Source organism: Protopterus annectens, chromosome 8.part0 (assembly GCF_019279795.1).
Source record: "Protopterus annectens isolate FY-2018-M chromosome 8.part0, PAN1.0, whole genome shotgun sequence".
Lineage (NCBI taxonomy): Eukaryota > Metazoa > Chordata > Ceratodontiformes > Protopteridae > Protopterus > Protopterus annectens.
Genome location: NC_056741.1, coordinates 1821547431 through 1821569114, shown reverse-complemented (window position 1 = coordinate 1821569114; position 21684 = coordinate 1821547431). Strand labels below are relative to the sequence as shown.

At 42.4% G+C, this 21684-nt stretch overlaps 1 protein-coding gene across 3 annotated transcripts in view; it reads left to right on the top strand.

Moving 5' to 3' along the window:
• The window catches only part of ST3GAL2 (ST3 beta-galactoside alpha-2,3-sialyltransferase 2), a 1330536-nt gene that overhangs the window by 1240949 nt on the left and 67903 nt on the right, over positions 1-21684 (top strand). For all 3 annotated transcript variants that reach the window (XM_044081313.1, XM_044081311.1, XM_044081312.1), the window contains one exon: positions 7372-7551. In XM_044081313.1, coding sequence (XP_043937248.1) covers positions 7372-7551 — 180 coding nt within the window. The remainder of the gene's footprint in view (positions 1-7371; positions 7552-21684) is intronic.

Sequence of the window (21684 nt, the reverse complement as noted above, 5' to 3'; positions counted from 1 at the left end):
TTTTAATTGGAACACTTGTGGATTTCGTTGATTGGCCATCCTTGGGTGGATTTTCTGTCTTTTTTCTGCCAATATTGACTGTTTTTGTGACAGACCACCTTTAGCGTTTGGGAGTTATTTATTTATTTGTTACTATCTACTTAGGTCTTCAGATCCCTTATTACGTCTTCCGTATTTAGGGGGCTACCACCTATGTAATAGTTTGTGGGTACTTTGTTTTTTCCAAAGGGGCTGACTATGCACTTTTTGGCATTTAACTTGAGGCCATGGTTTTGACACCAGGTTCCTGTCTCGGTGAGACCCTTTCGGAGGATGTCTGTGTCAGCCGGAGAGTCAGTTATATCCCCTAGTTTGCAGTCATCTGTGAACTTGGTCAGCCATAGTCCTCCTGTGCTTGCCTGTACCTCTGAGAAGTATATGCCGAACAGGAGGGTTCCTAAGACTGAGCCCTGGGGAATGCCACTTGTAACCGATTTAGAGTCAGACCTAGCTCCCGCAACTCTTGTCATGTGGGTTCTGTCCGTGAGCCAGTTGACAACCCATATTGTGACGTAGGGTTTTATGTTTAGGCTGATAAGCTTGTCTATAATACCTGTGTGGGGAATGGTGTTAAAAGCCTTTGCAAGGTCTAGTAAACTCTGTGGACCACCTTTCCATTCTCTATAGCCTTGGCAACTGTCTCAAAGAAGTCCACCAGGTTTAGGAGGCATGATCTGCCCTTAACAAAGCCAAACCTGGTAGGGTCCAGTATTTGGAGGTTTCCAATGTCTCTGTTAATGAGATCCATGATGATGCGCTCCATAGCTTTGCAGATCAATCTAGTCAGGCTTATAGGGAGATAGTTCCCAGGGTCCGTTGCGGCTCCACCTTTGTGGAGTGGAATAACCATTGCTGTGCGCCACTCTGTGGGCACGTAGCCTGTGGAGAGGCTGAGTTTAAACAGTGTGTTTAGGTGAGGGTTTAGTTCATCTTTGAGCTCATGTAGGACACCGTCCGGTCCCATTGATGCTGTGTTTTTAGCTTTGGAAAGGGCTGTTTTAACCTGAGTGTCTGTGATTTCAGGGGCACTACATTCTTCTGGTATAGTTATGGGCCCTTTTGGGGGTGAGAGGGGGGTGAAGTTTACACTGAACCTGTCTGCCAGGATGTTGGCTATATCGGTCAGTTCAGTGTATTTTGTGCCATTCTGCACTAACTCCGAGCAGATCTAAGAATTGCCACTTAGATTCTTGGCATAGCTAAAGAATGCCTTGGGGTTATCCTTGGAGTCCATGGCAATTTTTCTTTCAAAGCTAGCCTTGGATGATTTTATGAGGGATCATAGGTTCTTGCAGATACTGATCAGGGACGTCTTCCCTTCTTGGGATTTTACACTTTTCTGTACTAGTTTCCTCCTTCTATTGTATAGCTTGTTTATGGCAGGGGTCCACCAGACTGGTTTACTTTTCTTGGAGGAGTAAGTCTTGGTTTTGTTTGGGATAGCACAATCCATGCATTCTTGTAGGTGCCCGTAGAGTGCATTAGTAAAGGATTTTGCAGCTTGGACAGTGTTATCCTTTAGCATGGGGGATTTGAAACTTACCACCTCAGTCTTAAGTAACGTGAAGTTTGCTTTTGAAAAGTTTTTCACAGTAGTTTCTTTGACCGGGGGTGGTGGCGGAATGTGGATATCCAGAGTGATTAGTTTATGATCATATCTAACCAGCGAGGGGTTGACCTCCAGTGTGGAACACCGGTTGCCCATGTTGGTGATGACCAGGTCCAATATGTTGTCACCTCTGGTGGGGCTGTTGACTAGTTGATCCAGGGCGTTTGAGTTTATAAATTCTAAGAAATGTTGGGCAAGGGAGTTTGTACTTGTAGTTCTCCCAGTTAATGTTTGGGTAATTGAAATCACCCAATATCAGGGTGTTTGGTAGGGCCTTTATGTTTCCCAGTGTTTCCAGGAATGCGGAGTGGAGGTCCAGGGACATGGCGGGTGATCTGTAGCAAGCTATAATTTGAATAGCAGTTTTGCCCATTGTTAGTTGCACATGTGCCACTAACCTGGAGGTGTGGGTATCCTTGATGAATATGGATACGCCCCGCCTTTTGTATTTCGGTCCAGGTTTTATGGCCGAAATGTATGGTATGAGTTGTAGCCTCATAGTGCTGGGGTGCTCTCTGGAGCCTTAAACTAGGTTTCTGTTACTGCACATATATCGATTTTCTCCATACTGAGGAGTGCCTCGAGTGCATGCATTTTGAGGTTTAGACTTCTGGCGTTGAGTAGCATTACCCTCAGTTTTTGGTTGCCTCAGAGATCATCCATGTGCAACTAATAACAGGCAAAACTGCAATTCAAATTGTAGCTTGCTACAGATCACCCACCATGACCAAGGACCTCCATTCCGCATTTCTGGAGACACTGGAAAATATGAAGGTCCTATCAAACACCTTATTATTGGGTGATTTCAGTTACCCAAACATTAACTGGGAGAACTACTCAAGTACTAAGTCCCTTGCCCAATGCTTCCTAGAATTTATAAACTCGAACGCCTTGGATCAGCTGGTGAACACCCCCACCAGAGGTGACAACATATTGGACCTGGTCATCACCAACATGGGCAACCGGTGTTCCGCACCGGAGGTCAACCCCTCGCTGGTTAAATCAGACCATAGACTAATCACTCTGGATATCCACATTCTGCCCCCGCCCCCAATCAAGGAAACCACCGTGAAAAACTTTTCAAAAGCAAACTTCACATTACTCAAGACCGAGGTGGACAGGTTCACAGCCCCCATGCTAAAGGATAACGCTGTCCAAGCTGCTGAATCACCTGCAAAGGCACTCTATGAGCACCTGCAAGAATGCATGGATCGTGCTATCCCAAGCAAAACCAAGACTTACTCCTCCAAGAAAAGGAAACCAGTCTGGTGGACCCCTGCCATAAACAAGCTATACAATAGAAGGAGAAAACTAGTACAGAAAAGAGTAAAATCCCAAGAAGGAAAGACATCCCTAATCAGTATCAGCAAGAAACTACGATCCCTCATAAAATCATCCAAGGCTGGCTTTGAAAGAGAAATTGCCAAGGACTCCAAAGATAAACACAAAGTGTTCTTCAGCTGTGGAAACTCACAGATTTGCTCTGAGTAAGTGCAGAATGGCACAAAATACACTGAACCGATTGATCTTGCCAACATTCTGGCAGACAGGTTTAGTGCAAACATCACCCCCCTCTCACCCCCTAAAAGGCCCATAACCATACAAGAAGAATGTACAGCCCCAGCAATCACTGACACACAGGTTAAAACAGCACTAAACAAAGCCAAAAACACAGCTTTAATGGGACCGAACGGTGTCCCAGGCTGTGTCTTACACAAGCTCCAAAATGAGCTAACCCCTAACCTAAACAAATTGTTCAAACTCAGCCTGTCTATAGGCTACATACCCATAGAATGGCACACAGCAACAGTTATCCCGCTCTACAAAGGTGGAACCACAATGGACCCCAGGGAACTATCGCCCTATAAGCCTGACTAACCTGGTCTGCAAGGCTATGGAGCTCATCATCATGGAACTCATTAAGAGAGACATTGGGAACCTCCAAACATTGTATCCTACCCAGTTTGGCTTTGTTAAAGGCAGATCATGCCTACTAAACCTAATTGACTTCTTTGAGACAGTTACCAAGGCTTTAGATGAGGGAAAGGTGGTCCACACAGCCTACCTAGACCTCGCAAAGGCTTTTGACACCATTCCCCATTCTGGTATTATAGACAAGCTCACCAGCCTGAACATAAACCCCTATGTCACAAGATGGGTTGCCAGTTGGCTCACAGATAGAACCCACATGGTAAGAGTTGCAGGCTCTAGGTCCAACTCTAAACTGGTTACAAGTGGTGTCCCCCAGGGCTCAGTCCTGGGATCCCTCCTGTTCGGTATATACTTCTCAGAGGTACAGGCAAGCACAGGAGGACTATGGCTGACCAAGTTCACAGATAGCTGCAAACTGGGGGCCATAATTGATTCTCCGGCTGATACAGACATCCTCCAGAAGGGTCTCACTGAGACAGATACCTGGTGTCAAAATCATGGCCTCAAGCTAAATGCCAAGAAGTGCATAGTCATCCCCTTTGAAAAAAAACAAAGTACCCTTGAACTACCACATGTGTGGTAGTCCCCTAAATACAGAAAATGTAATAAGGGATCTGAGGACCCAAGTCGACAGTAATCTTTCCTTTGATAATCATATTGCCAAGGTGGTTAGAAAATCCTTCTATGTGGCCCACCTAATCACAAAAGGGTTCACATCTAGAACAAAAGAGGTTATTGTGCTCCTCTACTCATCACTCATCAGACCCATCATAGAGTACAACACCCCATCTGGGATGTACCTTACAAGACACCTGCAACAGCTGGAAAGACCACAGAAGTACCTCACCAAGAGGATTACTGGCCTCAAACAGATGCCCTATGCAGCCCGACTGAAGAAACTCCAGCTGTATTCGGTTGCAAACCACTTACTCAAAAGTGATCTCTGCCTGGCATACAAGGCCATGTCCAACCCAGAATTGATGGACATGCTCCACCTAAAAAAAAACAAATCCCTGAGAGCCACATGCTCTAAGGATCTAAACCTCACCACAATGATATATAGGACGTGCTGGATGGATAGATTCCTGTCCCAGAGACTCCCCATGCTTTAGAACAGGATTCCAATCTACATTAGGCAGAGCCTCTCACTAACACTTTTCAAGAGAAACCTTGACGAGTGGATGGGAAACAGAAAATTTACCTGGGGGATCACTGCAGTGGCTCTACTGGACAGAGGCACAGGGAACTAATGGCTCTGCTGGACAGAGGCACAGAGGACTAATCTAAGGGGGCGGCAAAAGCCAACACATTCTGGCTAGGCTTATAGATGCCCTCGGGCAGATAGCCTAGTACTTACCTATGAACCTATAATAACAGGATGTGTTAGCATACATTTTCTGGAGGATATGAACTCTGAAACTGAAATGTATGCCATTATTTAGTGACTTCAGTCCTCAGTGGTTTGTTCAAAAAAAAAAACAGATTTTTATGAGAACAGATGAAAAAATATGAAACAATAATCTGGACGTCCTGCAAAAATCTAGACAGTTGAGAGGCGTGAAAGGTTACACTACCTCTCTTGACATCACTTGCTAAGTGTTTTACGACTTTGAAAGCCAGGAAAACACTTAGCAGGTATTTCCCCTGTAACAAGTAGAACATGGAGCAGATAAAGCAACATGCATCTCTCTATTGAAATTGCGGACATGCTGGGAAAAAATAAAAACAAAAACACAGGAGAAAAGCGAATCTCGAAAAACAGTCTTCCCCTTAAAACTTCTTTTTTCAGAGGGGCAATCCCCCCCTGCACCCTCAAACTTATATGTACCAATGCCAAGATCTATATACCTCAGAGAAAAGGGAATATTCTGAGAAATGGCATCTTGGACTAATTTATGTAAGTCTGCTCTTTCGGCCATTCAATCTTCATATTTCCAGACACATTCTAGCGGGCCCCAACATTTCATATGGTTAACGCTCAATGCACTTCAAAGAATTATGGCCCTGTTACCAATCATAACCTTAAATTGTGTATTATTGACATGTATGCCAAGAAATTCATCTCTTGAGCATCACTCTTGTGGTGAATTTATTGGTACCTATGTCTCAACACATAATAAGCAGGTTATGATCAGCGACCCAGTCATAATCCTGTATGTTAAAACTAGTTTGTATATTGCATTTTTGAAGTTGTATGACTGATTTTTTTTTAAATCAACATCAATCAACTGAATGTAGTCAACCCAGAACACAAAAAATATATATATATATATATATATATTATATATATATATATATATATATATATATATATTATATACACACTTGGGGGAAAAAAGATCCTCTCAAAAATAAAGAGTTAAAAAAACCTTCTGCTCTTCAGATATCATCTCATTCATTTGCACAGCCATTTAAATACCTGCAGATATGCAGTACTGAGCAAAATTGTAATAGTCCACTTTGGCATTGGCAGTGGACTGCTGACAGCTTGCACCCAGGACAGTAGTCCCTTTTGCCTGCCCTAGCTGCAGTTCTGTGTCAGCCTTGCACAGCCTTCAGTCATTATATTTCAGACTCTTGCTGCAGACCCACAGAAACTATTTTAGTGATAACTACAGTTTCAGTTGACAACTAAAAACAAGAGAATAAGAAATATATAAACATAAACTGTAGATATACAAGTTATATTTTGGATTACCATTACCACCTTCTGTCAGAAACCTTCCATTCTTAAGAAGAACATAGAGTAATTTAGTAGTCAGAGTGGTTTTGTGAATTCAGTGGTATTTCTTCTGGGAATTTGTAATCAAATATCTGTAAATGTACTGGTCATTGGCAGCACTGTTTCCAGGATATTCAGTGCAGGCTGATTAAAGTATCTTCTTTCTATCTGTTAATGTATTTGTTAGAGACAAAATTTGTAGACAAGTAAAAATCATCTGACCCACTGGCACTGTCTGTTTCACTACTGCTGAAGTGTGGGTGTCCAGTGTCAACATCAAAGCCTACCTAGGCATGTGCCTCATGCTGAAACATACACACACACACACACACACACACACACACACACACACACACACACACACACACACACACACACACACACATGCACACATGCCCTGTATACCTAAAGTTCACTTGCAGCTTAAACCAGTTCCCTTCTGCTGTCATGATTTTTAGCAGATGACAGTTGCTTATTGAATTTTGCCTCCCCCTTCTTCCACAGTAAAGGGAGAGCTGTGCTGCATCCCATCACCATTACTACCACTAACTAAGCGTAAAAACCTTAGTCTTCCTCCGGAGCCCAGGTGACTTACCTAGTGATGCTTGATCAACAAGGTGCATCAACAGAGGAGATGAAGAAGGAAAAAAAGGTCATCAGATAGATGATTGTATATGTGTTGTAAGTGAACAAGGTGACAAGGGGGCATCAAAGAGTAGGCACTAGTGTAGAAGGTTTTTAGGAAAAAGCGGGAACTGAGTTTGTCTGATTACTGGTGAGACATACAATCTGCTGTAATGACATGTAGAAGTAAAGTCTTACCATTACGTGTCTTCTGTGATCAAGGAATGAAAATGTGTTTTGAAGTAAATTATCGGTTTCTTTCTGTACTTGTTATAGTAATGCAGTCTGTGGTGCTCATGCTTCTGCTGGAAAAAGAAAACAGTAATGCAGTGATGCTTGAGTGTTTTATCAGAATAGAAGGTTATCAGAATATGTACTATATTTATGATTGATTTTGTAGTAGTAGATGTTAAAAAAAATAAATATCAAAATTATTTCTTTTCAGAATAAACCAAGCACCAACTGTAAATTATGAGGCAGATGTCGGCAAGCGGACCACCCATCACTTCATGTATCCTGAGAGTGCTAGGAACCTACCAGCGAATGTCAGCTTTGTGCTAGTACCATTTAAGGCACTGGACCTGCGATGGATAACAAGTGCCCTTTCAACAGGCAACATTGAGTTGTACGTATAGCCAGTGGTGCTTTATTATGTATAACATTAATGGAAAGGAAGGAAATGGTGCACAGGAAAATTGCTACTAACCAAACAGTTTCAGGGTTGGAGCTATCACACAGACACTGATCTTACTTCTGCACACGTAATGAAACATGTCAGAGTGAAGAATATTTCTAATTGATCTCTTCGGGCTGTAGGGGACACAGTGCCTAGTTTGGTGAGATGTAGTGCATATAGATGGGTAAAGCAAATGGTTTGTAAATCATCTTACAGTATGAAACCCCTCCTTATATCTAGTGCTTGTTTCAGGTGTATATGTATTTACAGACTTTTATCATATACTGTGTGATGTTACTGTATTTTTAGACAGTGGGATATGTAAAATTGTGTGTATGATTTAAGAATCACAGTGCTAAGCAAAAGCCAACATCCAGCTAATGGGGAAAGTAGCAGATATCAGGACTACATCAAAGGCCTGGAATAAAAAAGAAACTGGCACCTTAATGGAACTGCAGCTTTAAGAAAAAAGTCCAGCTCCTGCAAGCTTGTATGTATTTAACTTTAGGTTTTCAGCTATGCTATGCTAATGTGTACCCTATTGGATGGAGGAGGGTTCTGTCATGCATTTACAAATTATATGTATGTTTAATGTGTTTAGTTTTAGGTCAAAACACAACAGAAGTTGTTCAAACTTACCAGTTAGTAATAAAACAGTAATATTACTTGTTATTATGCCACTGACAGACATCAGCATGTAGTTTGTTTTAATGGGCTTAATTCAATGGGGAAAAACAAGTCTGTGAAATAAGAACACAGAAGTATTTAACTAGAGGTATAGTAGAGGCAACAACAAATGAGGACATGAGTGTGATAAAATTAAAGTTGAGTTTCAAAATATGGTGGAAATAAAAGGAACAGAGATATGGTTAAGAAGCAACAAGATTTAGAGGTACTGACAAATGTTAAAGTATTGCAGAATAGGGGGAATGTCACAGAACAGGAACAGACGCAATTGCAGAGTGCTAAGCAGAAAATAAATTATTACTTCAGTAATATGCGTGAATTTAGAAAGATTGCTGTTAAGCCACTGTTTTATGATAACAATGAACCACACAAACCTCAGTCAGGCATGCTGGGACCAGTAAAGGCAACTATAAATAAATAGTATAAGCTGGACACAGTCAATAAAAATAAACTGCAGCTGTCCACCAATGACTAAATATTTTAATGACAAAAAGATTAAACGCTTTAATTTCTAAACAGGGAACTTCATCAGAATACACCGTTATACAACTCAAACACAGTTTTATGATAACAATGTCAGAGCGCAAAAACCTTTAGCACAATGACTCACGCAACAGAAAGTAGAAAGGGTTGTTGCCAAGTTTAGGGAGCCTATAAATAAGTAAGATAACAAGATATCTGTAGAGGTATTAGAAATATTTCTCAAATGTAATGAAAGTCTGTATAAAGCAGAGAAATGTGGAGATCAAGAAAAGGTACAAATGGAAATGTTTATGGAAGAATTAAACATGCCAAAGTTAGAGGCTGAATTACTAACAGGATATGAGAAGATGTGATAAAAATAGTGATGTATAACCGATTTACAGGAAAGTCCCCAGGAGTAGATGGTATTCCTGTAGAAGTTTGGAAGTTGGGGCAGAAAGTGATAAAGATCTGGAAGGTTTTAACAGTGTTTAAAAGGAGGAGAAACACCAACATCCTGGAAGAAAGTGGCCGTTGCTGTTTACACCTAAAGATGGTAATGACCCATCAAATCCAACTTTATATAGACTCATTTTGGTTCTAAACCATGATTATAAAGTATTTATGTCTATAATGGCTAGGAGAATGGCAAAGGTGTTGCTCAAATTGATAGATATGGGTCAGTATGGTTTTGTAGAGGGGAGGCAAACATTTGACATTAATAGAACAATGATGATCCAGAGGGAGGCAAAATGTAAGAAAATACCGCTATTGTTTGTGAGTCTTGATGTAGAGAAAGCATTCAACAAAGTAAGCTGGGATTTTATGAGTAGGGCAATGGAAGCATTTGCATTCCCATATGTAATAAGGTTGATTAGGAGGATATGTGAGAGATCAGAGGCAAAAAATAAAGTGGGAGGATTCCTCTCTGCTAGGTGGGAGGAACCTTATTTTGTCTTTATTACCCTGCAATTGCACCTCTTCTTGTTCTGTGATATTCCATCTATTTTGCAATACTTTAACTTTTGTCAGCTCCTCGAAATAATTATTGTTACTTCTTAACCATATCTGTTTTTATTTCCACCCTATTTTTAAACTCCACTTTAATTTTATCCCATTCCCTAGCTATAGTTCAGAAAAAAAATTCTATCTTCTCTAATAACTCCTGAATAATTTCCACTGTGCATTCCTTAAATTCCTGTCATTTTAACAGATAGGTGGGGAAGCTTCATTGTCTCATTTTTACTTCATTACCCTGCATTTTTATCTTAGTTGTTATTGATGCATGATCTGAAATAGTTATTGGATGTGTATCAAAACTTTCAATTAAATGTATGTGTTCATGTGAAACATAACTTCTGTCTAGCCTAGTCCAGTTTTATACCACATGGAATAATATATAAATTATCTCTGAACTCCTACTATGGAATTCATATCATCCATGCCAAATACTTTTATAAATTTCTTCAAAAATCTACCCTCTTTTTTATATTCTCCCTTCTAGACCTTCCCCAACCAGATACATACTCACTGTTGTAAATCAAATTCTAGTCCCCACCTACAAGTAATAGTCCCTGCTGAAAGCGGATTTTTTGTTTTCTCCCAGAATTTTCTTAAGCTCCATTATAGCAGTTTATTTGGAATATAAATAGATGCCAGCATAAAACTCCTCCTTTGCCAGTAGCCCCTTAGTGCTACAAATCTGCCATTATTATCTTTTTTCTCTTCTATCACTATTGGAGCACCTCCACAATTAATATAAGTTCTCCTCTTTTTTGTTGTCCCAGATATTCCACTGAATAACCATCCTGAAATCCTTTCTGTATCAAATTCCCATGTTCAGTCCTTTCCAAATGTGTCTTCTGTAGTATAGCTATTTGCACTCTGCATTTTTAATATAGTACACTACTGTTTTTTTGCATATATCTGTGAGACCATTCATGTTTAAAGATATGTTAAGTGCCATTATGATAAGAAGTTATTTCCACCTCTTATTTGTAGCAGCATTTTTAAAATGCCTACCTTCAGCTTTTGTGTTACATGTATGCACTAATGTTTGGCAGATTGAGCATTTATACAGTCATTTCTTATTGTATTCATTTGAACCTTTGTCACATCTTACATAACTTTTTGTTTTAATGAAAACCCTCAAACAAAAAACACACCCCCAGAACACCTCCAAAGCCTAATACTAACACACAAAACTGTGTAAATCTTCAAATAATGAAGTTTAACCCTCCAAATAGGGACAGCACTCACAGGCTTGAATTAACCTATAATGAAGGTTATCTATGATAAGTCGCATGGTGCAGTGTGCTTCTACTTCCACTAAGTGCTGTCTGTTTTTGTCTTATTTTTATACCTCTCTCAAAATGTAAAAAAACAACATGAATGCTTTCAGAAAACATTATATTCTAGCCATTGAAAGAAAGAAGTATTCTGTTTGTATTGCTCCCTTATCAGATTGTCTCCATAGAAACATGAGAACCAGGTACACAGCTGCCTTCCACTACATATTGCACTGTGAACATGTATGTGCTAGAGGGAAACTTTTCATTATATTCAGTGTTCTTATATTTATTTTTTTGCTTCCCCTTAAAACTTATTAAATCAATACAAGGGTCTTAAAACAATCATTCCACTATGAAAAGTATGAAGAGATATCACTTTTTTCTTAAAGCATGCTAATTTTGTCTAGGTTTTCTTCTCTTGTTTACATTGCATTGCCTGCATTTCTTAAAAACTGAACATGAAGGAGGAAAAATAGGGGCACCTGTTTACTCTAGTATCCCTATTACACACAAAAATAACTGAAAAAGCTTTACTTTATAGTGTGCAGTATATGTCGTGTTATAAAAATAATGTTGAGAACAAATTTTTGTTTTACTTAAAGTTAACTGTTTCCTTCCTCTTTCCCTCTCCTAAATGTTCTTCCAAACATAAATGACATCAATTAAGGCATATGCTTTAGTGTCCCTAGGAGTTTAACAAAGTAAAAAAATACAATATTTCCAGGTTTTCTTGTTCCATTATATTTCACAAATGTGATTAATATTTTGTAATCCCACATTTATTGATCAGTTTCCAAGTTGCTGATTTTCTTCCTGTTGATCTCTATCTCCCAAATCGAGTCACTGGTTCATTTCCAAAGTACTTATGGTTCTTCTACTCAACTCTTATGTTTTTTCTGTCTCTCAAGCATTGTCTCTTGGGACATTGGAAAAGATTTCTATGGCACAGTCTCTGTATGGGATTTATCAGAATGATAAAAAGCAGAATCCCCTTATTTGATAGCCCACTTTTTGTTGGATTAACTTTTGTATTTCCTCTATCATGGTTTGCATCAGAAATTATTTTAACCCTCCAGGAAAAAATATTCTGAAGGTAGATGGGTATAGCAGCTTGAATGTCATACCTGCTTCTCAACATTCCTAGATTTCTGGAATAAATGTAATCCTCTTCTGCCTGGTATACAGTGAGTAATTATTTTCCATAAACACTCTACTGTCTCCTACTTTTAGTACTTTGTCCTTCTACCACAGTTTTGTCAGAATCAACTCTTTCTGCTTGTATAATTGAATCTTTACTATTAAAGTTCTGGGCTGCTTTCTCATGACCAGGTTTGGAACGTACACACAATGTGCCCTTTCAATTAACAACTCTTGCTATAGAGTACTAGTCCAATTGCTTATTTGTGCTTTCATAAAATTAATAAGTCTATTCCTTCCAGTTTCTCTGGTACAGCAGGCAATCTCAGGTTTTCCCTACATGCTCTGCCCTGTAATTCTACCATTTTTTTGAAACATCTATTTTTGAACAGTTTTATACTCAGACAGTCTTTTCTTCATTTTGAGCTCTGATTTCTGCAGTTTTATCAGCTCATCTGAATATTTAAAAATATGCAAAGGAATCTCAGAGACAAGGCATATAAAAATAAAAAGGCTTTAATCTTCCACAAACAAAAGATGCAAGCATTTTTGAACCAAGTTCTTCATCAGACATATTTCTTACATCTTATACACTCACTTTAAAAGCAAAACTAATTGATACTTTGACAACTCCATTTAGAAACATTATTACTTATGCAAATCCTTAGATTTTAAAACCAGTTTTAAAGAGACCTTGTCATTTAGACCGGGTCTCATATGTGCACAAATAGAAAGCTATATGAGAGAATACGTGAACATATGTATGCAGTTAAAAAATGTGATTATACTAATGCTCTAGCAAAGGATGTTCAAGAAACAGGTTTAAAGCACAGTTTTTTGTTTAAGGTCATGGAAATGGCTTATATGGGGCCTCAAGGAGGTGATTTAAGAAATTATACAGAGGAGAGAGAGTTACATTGCATTTTTAAGTTATGTGCAAATAGGAGACCTGCTCTAAATAACAAGGTCTCTTTAAGACCGGTTTTAAAATCTAAGGATTTGCATAAGTAATAATGTTTCTAAATGGATTTGTCAAAGTCTTAATTAGTTTTGCTTTTGAAGTGAGTGTATAAGATGTAATAAATATGTCTGATGAAGAACTTGGTTCAAAAGTGCTTATATCTGTTGTTTGTGGAAGATTAAAGTCTTTTTACTTTTATATGCCTTGTCTCTGAGATTCCTTTGCATATTTTTGGATTTTTGGACTCTGTGCTTGCTTTTAAGGAATCCAGTTTACTTGGAGGAGTGATCTTGTTACTGGATATCATCTGAATATTTGTTTAAAGTTTCTTCCGTTTTTTTCAGGCTTTTTTTATTTGAGTTGATGTATTCCTTCAGCATTTTGGTTATTTTATTCAGCTCTAAGTATATTTGACTTATTTTTCCTTTCTAGATTACTGGAAGTCATGTCTTGCTCCAAAGCTGGAGCTTGAAATGCTTTTTGCTGAACAGCTGCAGGAGTCTTCCCAGCTGTTGGCTTCTCCTCACCTTTTGTGATTGATATTCTTTCAGGTTCTCTGAATTTCTTTTTTGCTGGCATCCAGGTTTCGCACTTACTAGCCAGTTACTGAAATTTACCCAAAAAGACAAATTCAGTGGCCGCCTTTTCTGAGTTTCTGTTTTCACACTAAGAGAGCTGGAAGTAAATTGTTACTCAGTGTGCATCTATTTCAGTAGTCTCTTAAGCAGTCATTCTGACTTATTTCACTGTCTTTGGTTTTCAAAGTTTCCCAAATTCTTCTTGGAACCCCTTACCATTCTTCTTAAATGTCTGTTTACCTACATGTTATTGAGGCTGCTTATTTTTGTTTCTTACCAAAACTGGATGAGATACTGTGGTGGTGGTGCTGCGGTAGTGTTGTCACCTCACAGTTAAGACGTTGTCCTGTTCGATTCTCAGCTAGAGCGTGTTCTGTGTGGAGACATGCATGAATGGGCGTACCTTTGTTGAAGGTTGTGTGTCAGGGCCGGCAACTCGGCACGTAAAAATCTACTGCCAATCATTAGCGGACCGGAGTTCCACTGTGGCGACCCCTAACCGGGAAAAGCCGAAAGACACAGCAACAACCAAAACTGGATGAGGAGTTAGAGAATCCATTGGAAAAGCTGTAAAAGGAGGTCCAAAAAATCTTAGAGATTCCTTGTATCAGCTTACCCCAGTAATCACACTTTTTGGTCAGCTTTTGCAGCAAAGGGAGAACAATTTAAAATTTCATTTTTGCATCATCTGGGAGGTTCTGAGAAAGCAGTAATGCAAACCTCCTCAAAATAGTACCAGTGGCCATAGCTCTTGAAGAAGTGTCAACAGAGTCTCTCTCTCATACACACAGACACACACACACACACACACACACACACACACACACACACACACACACACTCTCTCTCTCTCTCTATATATATATATATATATATATATATATATATATATATATATATATATATACAATAAGTAGTGGCTTGAATAATAGACAAAATTTAATTATTTAAAGCAGATTTTTCCAAAGAAGAACAAACTGCAGACAAAACATTCCACATACTTTCACAATTACTCAGGACAAACCTTAACATAAGTGCCTGACAATTAAAATTTCTGAAAATTAAAGTTGCAGAAACATATGCTTTTATCCACAGTTATTGGTAATCTTCCCATCCTTATCAGAAATAGTAGGACTGAAACTAAATGATCTGGAGAAGGGACTTCATTTGTCAGCAACCTGTGGGTCTTGGATCCAATATCGGATCTGAGCCGGCAACTTGTAGCATAGCTATGGATCCGAGCTCCTAGCTCCTCCCCTCACCCATAATCCCCTGCCAACCTCCTATGACCTCAGATCTAGTTTGCCGCGCTTGAGTGTGTAGCTATATTTTAGAGCTCCTAGCGTTTATCAACAGATAAATGAATTTTTTCATCTTTTTTGTCAGACTTTGTAGTTGTAATTTGTGTGAGTGGTTAGGTTCCTATTTAGTTTAATTTTGTTTAGTTTCACCCTCCCCTCACTGGTCGTTAGAGTGTGTCTGTGTGTGTTTGTGTTTGGGGCCTGTGTGCTTGTGTAGTGTACTTTAGTTTTGGGTATGGCAGAGGCCCCAAAACCTATTTTTTCTAAATGCACCGAGTGTGGCCATAAGCTTTCTCCGGCTGATGGCTACACTCGGTGTGTTTGGTGCCTTGGGGTTGAACACCTCTCGTCAGGATGTACAATCTGTGCAGTGTTCAACCCCAGGGCACTGAAAGAGCAGAGGTCAAAGCTTGTCCTGGTGGGTCTTTTGCCTCTGGATTCGGCTTCGGCCTCCACTCCTCCCGTGGCACCTCCTCAGCCTGTGGTGGTAGCCACTCCTGCCCCCCTTCCCCCGGCCGGGATTCAAACTCCCACTAAAGCGCTGGAGGACAGGGAGGCCAGGAGGGAGAAACGGAGGGAAAAGCACCACAAGCGGCAGGCCGAGGCCTCCGCTCCGGCCCCCCCCAGCTAAGCGGGCTTCTCCCTCCACGGCTTCCAGGTCTCCTCCTCCTCGGCTCCGATCTCCTTGCTTCTCCCTGGGACCCGAGGAGGAGGAGAATCTATCTCCGTCGAGGTCATTGAGGCGGCACTCCAGGCCTGCCTTGGTGGCCTCTTCGAGATCCACATACAGCCTGTCAGATGCAGACTTGGACCGGATGATGCGAATGTTCATCCAGGCCCAGCTGCAGATGGGAGTGCTCTTGCCTCCCCTCCCTTCGGGGGGTGGGGGGCTTGACCCCTTTCTTTGCTCCGATTGCTCCTTCTCCGACCTGCTTTCTGGGTTCGGAGCGTTCAGAGCCGGGAAGCGTCGGAGCCGGGGGTGGGTCGGCGCCAACAGTACTGGATACTTCGGATCCGACCCTGCCCTCGAGTTTGTCGGTTCCATCGTCGGATCCAACCTCACAGAGCTGTGGGCTGAGCTTCGGATCCGAGGGTTTCAGTGTGCCTTCGGCTCCATCCAGGTCAGAGCACACTGGTCCCTCGGATCCGACGGTCTCGGTGCTGGTTCCGATCCCTTCATCGGATCCAAGTGGGAGTCGACTTTCAGAGCCCAGGAGAGCGGCTCCCCCTCGGCCTTCGATGCAGTGGAGAGGGCTCTGTCGAGAGCATCCAGACCCCCGGCCCTTGCCTCAGCTCCACCCTGCACTCCCTCTCTGCTGGGTCAGGCTTCCATCACCCGGCCACAGGGACAGCCTGCTTCGATGTCCCAGGTTGTTCCATTGGAACAAGACATTGCTGGCGAGACTTCCTCTGACAGCCCCCCTGAGGAAGTGCCTTGCAAGCACAAGTGTAAGAGGAGGCACGTGGACTCCCCCCGAGTCCTTAACAGAGGACACGGACTTGGATGAAGGGGAAGGCTCCCCAAGGTCACCCCCAGAGGATGTCTCCTTTGGAGACATCATGGAAATGCTTAGGATCAGAGGTGGGTGGTCTGCCCCCAAGGCTTCCTCTGACGAGTCCGTGTTCCTGGAGGCATTTGAAGCAGGCCCGTCTACCTCTTGGGTGTCCCCTCCGGCCGACCCCCTGGTGGACCTTATTACCACCAGGGAGTGGAAGGAGCTGGACACTGTGGAGCCAGTCCCTAAACGCCCGGACAGGATACTGAGCCCCCCCGCAGACCAGTCCCACTGGAGCAAGGGTCCCCCTCCATAGATGACATGTTGACGGCGGCAGCCACAAAGAGGGAACTAGCTCAGGAGAGCCCCTCGGTCCATCCACCGAGCAAGGAGTCCTGCTCGATGGATCGCCTTGGGAAGTGGGTTTTTAGTTCAGCGACCTTCTCGGTAAGGTCTCTGAACTATATGGCACATGTCATCAGGATGCAGCGGGATCTTATCAAAGAATACGCTGCTTCCCCCCCTGAGTCCATGTCGGCGGAGGACAAGCAGTTGTACTCCACTTGAATGGCCACTCTAAGGTCTATCTCCAATACCTCTATGCAGCTTTTGTCCCACGCTACCGAGGGAGCCGCTAGAGCTAGCGGAGCGGGCCTAGTCATGAGACGTCAGGCCTGGCTCCGGCATTGTGACTTCGTGGAGCCCTTTAAGGTGTCCTTTGTGAATGCCCCCTTTGATGGTTCTGCCTTGTTTGGCAAGACCATTCACGAAACACTGGTCCAGAGCGAGAAGGACGGGAAGACGTTGTCTGCCGTCAGAGTCCACTTCTCTGCTCCCCAGAGGTCCTTCTCGAAGAACCAAAAGGGACAGAAGAAGATGTGGTTCCGGAAATCGCAACATTCCCAACCTGCTCCGGACAACCAGTCCTTCCGTGGCAGAGGAGGACAGGGAGGACATCACCCTAGGGGCAGAGGGGCCTCGAAGAACTTTGGGTCCAGAGAGTCCTCTGACCAGCCACGCAGCAGCCCTGAAGGGTTGCCCGACTGCTCTGGAGGCAATCGGGGGGGCGTTTCTCGAGGCATCTGGCGGCATGGGAGTCCATCACATCAGACTGCTGGGTGCTTCGTATCATATCCAGAGGCTACAAAATTCCAATGTATCATGTCCCCAAACTCAGGAGCCTCCCCGATGTTCCACCCAATCAGAGGGAGGCTGCAGCCGCAGAAATCCAGCAGCTGTTAAAAAAAAAGAGCCATCCAACCCATCCCCCAAGACCAGCTCGCATTAGGGTTCTACTCCAGGTTCTTTCTGGTGCCAAAAAAGACGGGGGACGTCAGACCAATTCTAGATCTTTCCCTCTTGAACCTGTCGGTAACCAAGGAAAAATTCTGAATGGTCACTCTTCAATCCATTCTCCCCCTCTTACGGGAGAGCGATTGGATGTGCTCTATAGACCTCAAGGATGCATACTACCATATTCTAATGGACAGACAATCCAGGAGGTTTCTCCGCTTCCGGCTGGGAGCCAGTCATTATCAGTTCAGGGTCCTTCCCTTTGGCCTCACCACAGCCCCCAGGGTGTTCACCAAAGTCTTAGCAGTGATAGCGGCCCACCTGAGACTCCAGGGAATGCAGGTCTTTCCGTACCTGGACGACTGGCTTCTAACCGCCCCAACAAGGCATCTACTCTGCTCAGCCAGAGATTACTTTCTCTGCCTAGCCCCCCAGTTAGGCATCACAATCAATATGGACAAATCTTCCCTTGCTCCGACACAGGTAATAGAGTTCATAGGGGCCAGATTAGATACCAGGGCTCTACGAGTCTTCCTGACTTCGGAACGACTACAGAATCTGAGATTGCAGGTGTGGGCCATCCTACAATCGGAAGCTCCACCGGCAGAATTGGTCCTGAGGGCGCTGGGCTCCATGGCGGCTGCAATAACGCTTCTTCCATGTGCTCGCCTAATCATGAGGGTACTGCAGTGGACCCTTCAAGTGCAATGGTCCTTCCAATCTCTTCCTCTCTGCTACCCTATCTCTATCAGCAAGGTTTGCAGGAGGGCCCTGTTATGGTGGCTCCAATCCCCGGACCTCCATATAGGCCGGCCCTTCTGCACCCCTCCCCCTCTCCCCACTGTGACCAAGGACGCCTCTCGCCTCAGGTGGGGGGAGCATTACATGGGCAGGACAGTCCAAGGCACGTGGAACGACACAGAGACCTCCTTGCATATCAGTGTTCTGGAGATGAGAGCGGTGTTGTTGGCGTTGCAAGCACTTCAGAATCTCCTCCCCGTAGGAACGATTGCAATTCAGTCAGACAACATGTCTGTTGTTTGGTACATCAACAAACAGGGGGGAACCAGATCCTACACCTTATGCCAAGAAGGCATGAGAGTGTGGGAATGGGCGATTTCCACCAACCGCTTTCTGATCTCAGCGCACATTCCTGGGCGGGCCAACATTCTGGCGGACAAACTCAGCCGCACCATTCTTTCTCCTTACGAGTGGTCTCTCAACCCACTAGTAGCGAAGCAGATATTCGCAAAATGGGGGCAACCCTGCTGCGATCTCTTTGCCTCTCCCTTAAATACGAAATGCGACAGTTTCTTCGCTCTGATTCCCCTACCAGGGGAAGCCCTGAGAGACGCTCTGGTGCATGCTTGGCCGCCCGGTCTACTCTATGCCTACCCTCCTTTACCCCTGATGCTAAAGCTCTTACAGAAAGCCTCGCGGTTGGGGAGCAGAATGATCCTCATTGCCCCATTCTGGCCTCGGTAAACTTGGTTCCCTTACCTGTGGTCTCATCTAGCGTTGTCGCCTCACAGTTAAGACGTTGTCCTGTTCGATTCTCAGCTAGAGCGTCTTCTGTGTGGAGACATGCATGAATGGGCGTACCTTTGTTGAAGGTTGTGCGTCAGGGCCGGCAACTCGGCATGTAAAAATCTACTGCCAATCATTAGCGGACCGGAGTTCCACTGTGGCAACCCCTAACCGGGAAAAGCCGAAAGACACAGCAACAACCAAAACTGGATGAGGAGTTAGAGAATCCATTGGAAAAGCTGGAAAAGGAGGTCCAAAAAATCTTAGAGATTCCTTGTATCAGCTTACCCCAGTAATCACACTTTTTGGTCAGCTTTTGCAGCAAAGGGAGAACAACTAAAAATCGACCTAAGGAGAATTAAAAATTTCATTTTTGCATCATCTGGGAGGTTCTGAGAAAGCAGTAATGCAAACCTCCTCAAAATAGTACCAGTGGCCATAGCTCTTGAAGAAGTGTCAACAGAGTCTCTCTCTCATACACACACACACACACACACACACACACACACACACACACACACACACACACACACACACACACACACACACACACACACTCTCTCTCTCTCTCTATATATATATATATATATATATATATATATATATATATATATATATAGATATATATATAGATATATATAGATATATATATATATACACACAATAAGTAGTGGCTTGAATAATAGACAAAATTAAATTATTTAAAGCAGATTTTTCCAAAGAAGAACAAACTGCAGACAAAACATTCCACATACTTTCACAATTACTCAGGACAAACCTTAACATAAGTGCCTGACAATTAAAATTTCTGAAAATTAAAGTTGCAGAAGCATACGCTTTTATCCACAGTTATTGGTAATCTTCCCATCCTTATCAGAAATAGTAGGACTGAAACTAAATGTTTAGCAGCAGAAAGATTAACTAAAGCTATAGCTTGCTGGGTCAGGTTTGGGAAGAATGTATAAAAACTTAAAGGATTAAAGAACTTTGTGTAGCCTATCTGCCTTTATAGGGGCAGCTGGATGACTGTCAGGAAAATTGAAGGCAGTAACACACACATTTTCCAAAGCTGACAGAACTGCAGGAATGGTTGCAAGTTCTGGAATTTCCTTTTGTAACAGCTCATAGTATCATCTTAAGGACTGAGAAACCTCAATGTTCTCCCACTGAAAACACTGACACATTCCAGTAGTCTCACAGGAAGAGAAGCTCCCACAGAGAGAGTCAGAAACTGAGCTCTTCTCTGAGCCTAAATCAGAATTCTGAGGTGAAAAACCTGTATCTTTCCCTTCATCTTCCTTTCCAGATTCAGAATCTTGAATCTGTTCAAGAAATGAATTTATATCTCTTTTTTTACCAGTAACTACTTCACAAGAAGGATCAATGGCCTAAATTAAGCCCTGAAGCAGACCCAGTAAAGTAGTCCTGGCTAAGGAAATTTTGAGAAGATGATAAATGTTTATTTTTATGTTTCTTTTTGACAAAAGTAATGGAACTGATATTATTATTAATGGCAACAGCAGCAACAGTTTCTCCAAGGATGTGCACAACATTCTGACAAAAGAGGGATGCCCTTCCCTGTTCCCTCTCCCAGGACCAACAGGAGTGGCTCTCCCTTGCCCACTGAGAGGATCCAAACAGCCACAAAGATTTGGCTAAACCTCAATCCAGAGTTACTGTACCTGCTACACCAGAGGGATCCAGGGTAAAAAATAAGTGAAATGAGGTACAACAAATGGCCACAGCAGTCACCCACCTGCAGTTGAGGCAAATTGCTAGCCTGCTGTGGTGGCAAAGACTTAAATTATTCTTTTTGTAACTATAGGCACTGACAGATTTATATAAGGTCTAGCCAAAAATGGTTCCTGTTTCCCAGGAAAACATAGCCAAAGATGGTTCCTGTTTCACAGGAAAACAGTCTGCAAATTCCGGTGAAAAGAAAAAGTGTTTAGAAGTCACTTTCTCACAGACACAGTAAAAAAGCACTTTAAAACACTTTACCAGACCCTCAAAGTAAAATAAGCACATTTTCTCCTTGGAAAAAAATGGTTTTCAGTTACTTAAAACCGACAGGAAAAAAGTGCACTCCTGATTAAAAGTATAGTATGACCTTATGACAAACAAACTCCTAGCTTTAAAATAACTTTCCAGAAGAGGATAGTGTCAATAATAAGCAAAATTATTAAATGGAAGATTTTTTCCTCAAAGGGAATTAAAATGCCCAGCAAAGGAATAACACAACCTAACAACTGATCCTTGAAAGCCTCAGAGAAGCATACTTATGTTCAGCAGTACTAGAGCTCTGAAGGGCTTTGCACCCAAATTTGTCTTTTAGTCAGCTCAGCTCAA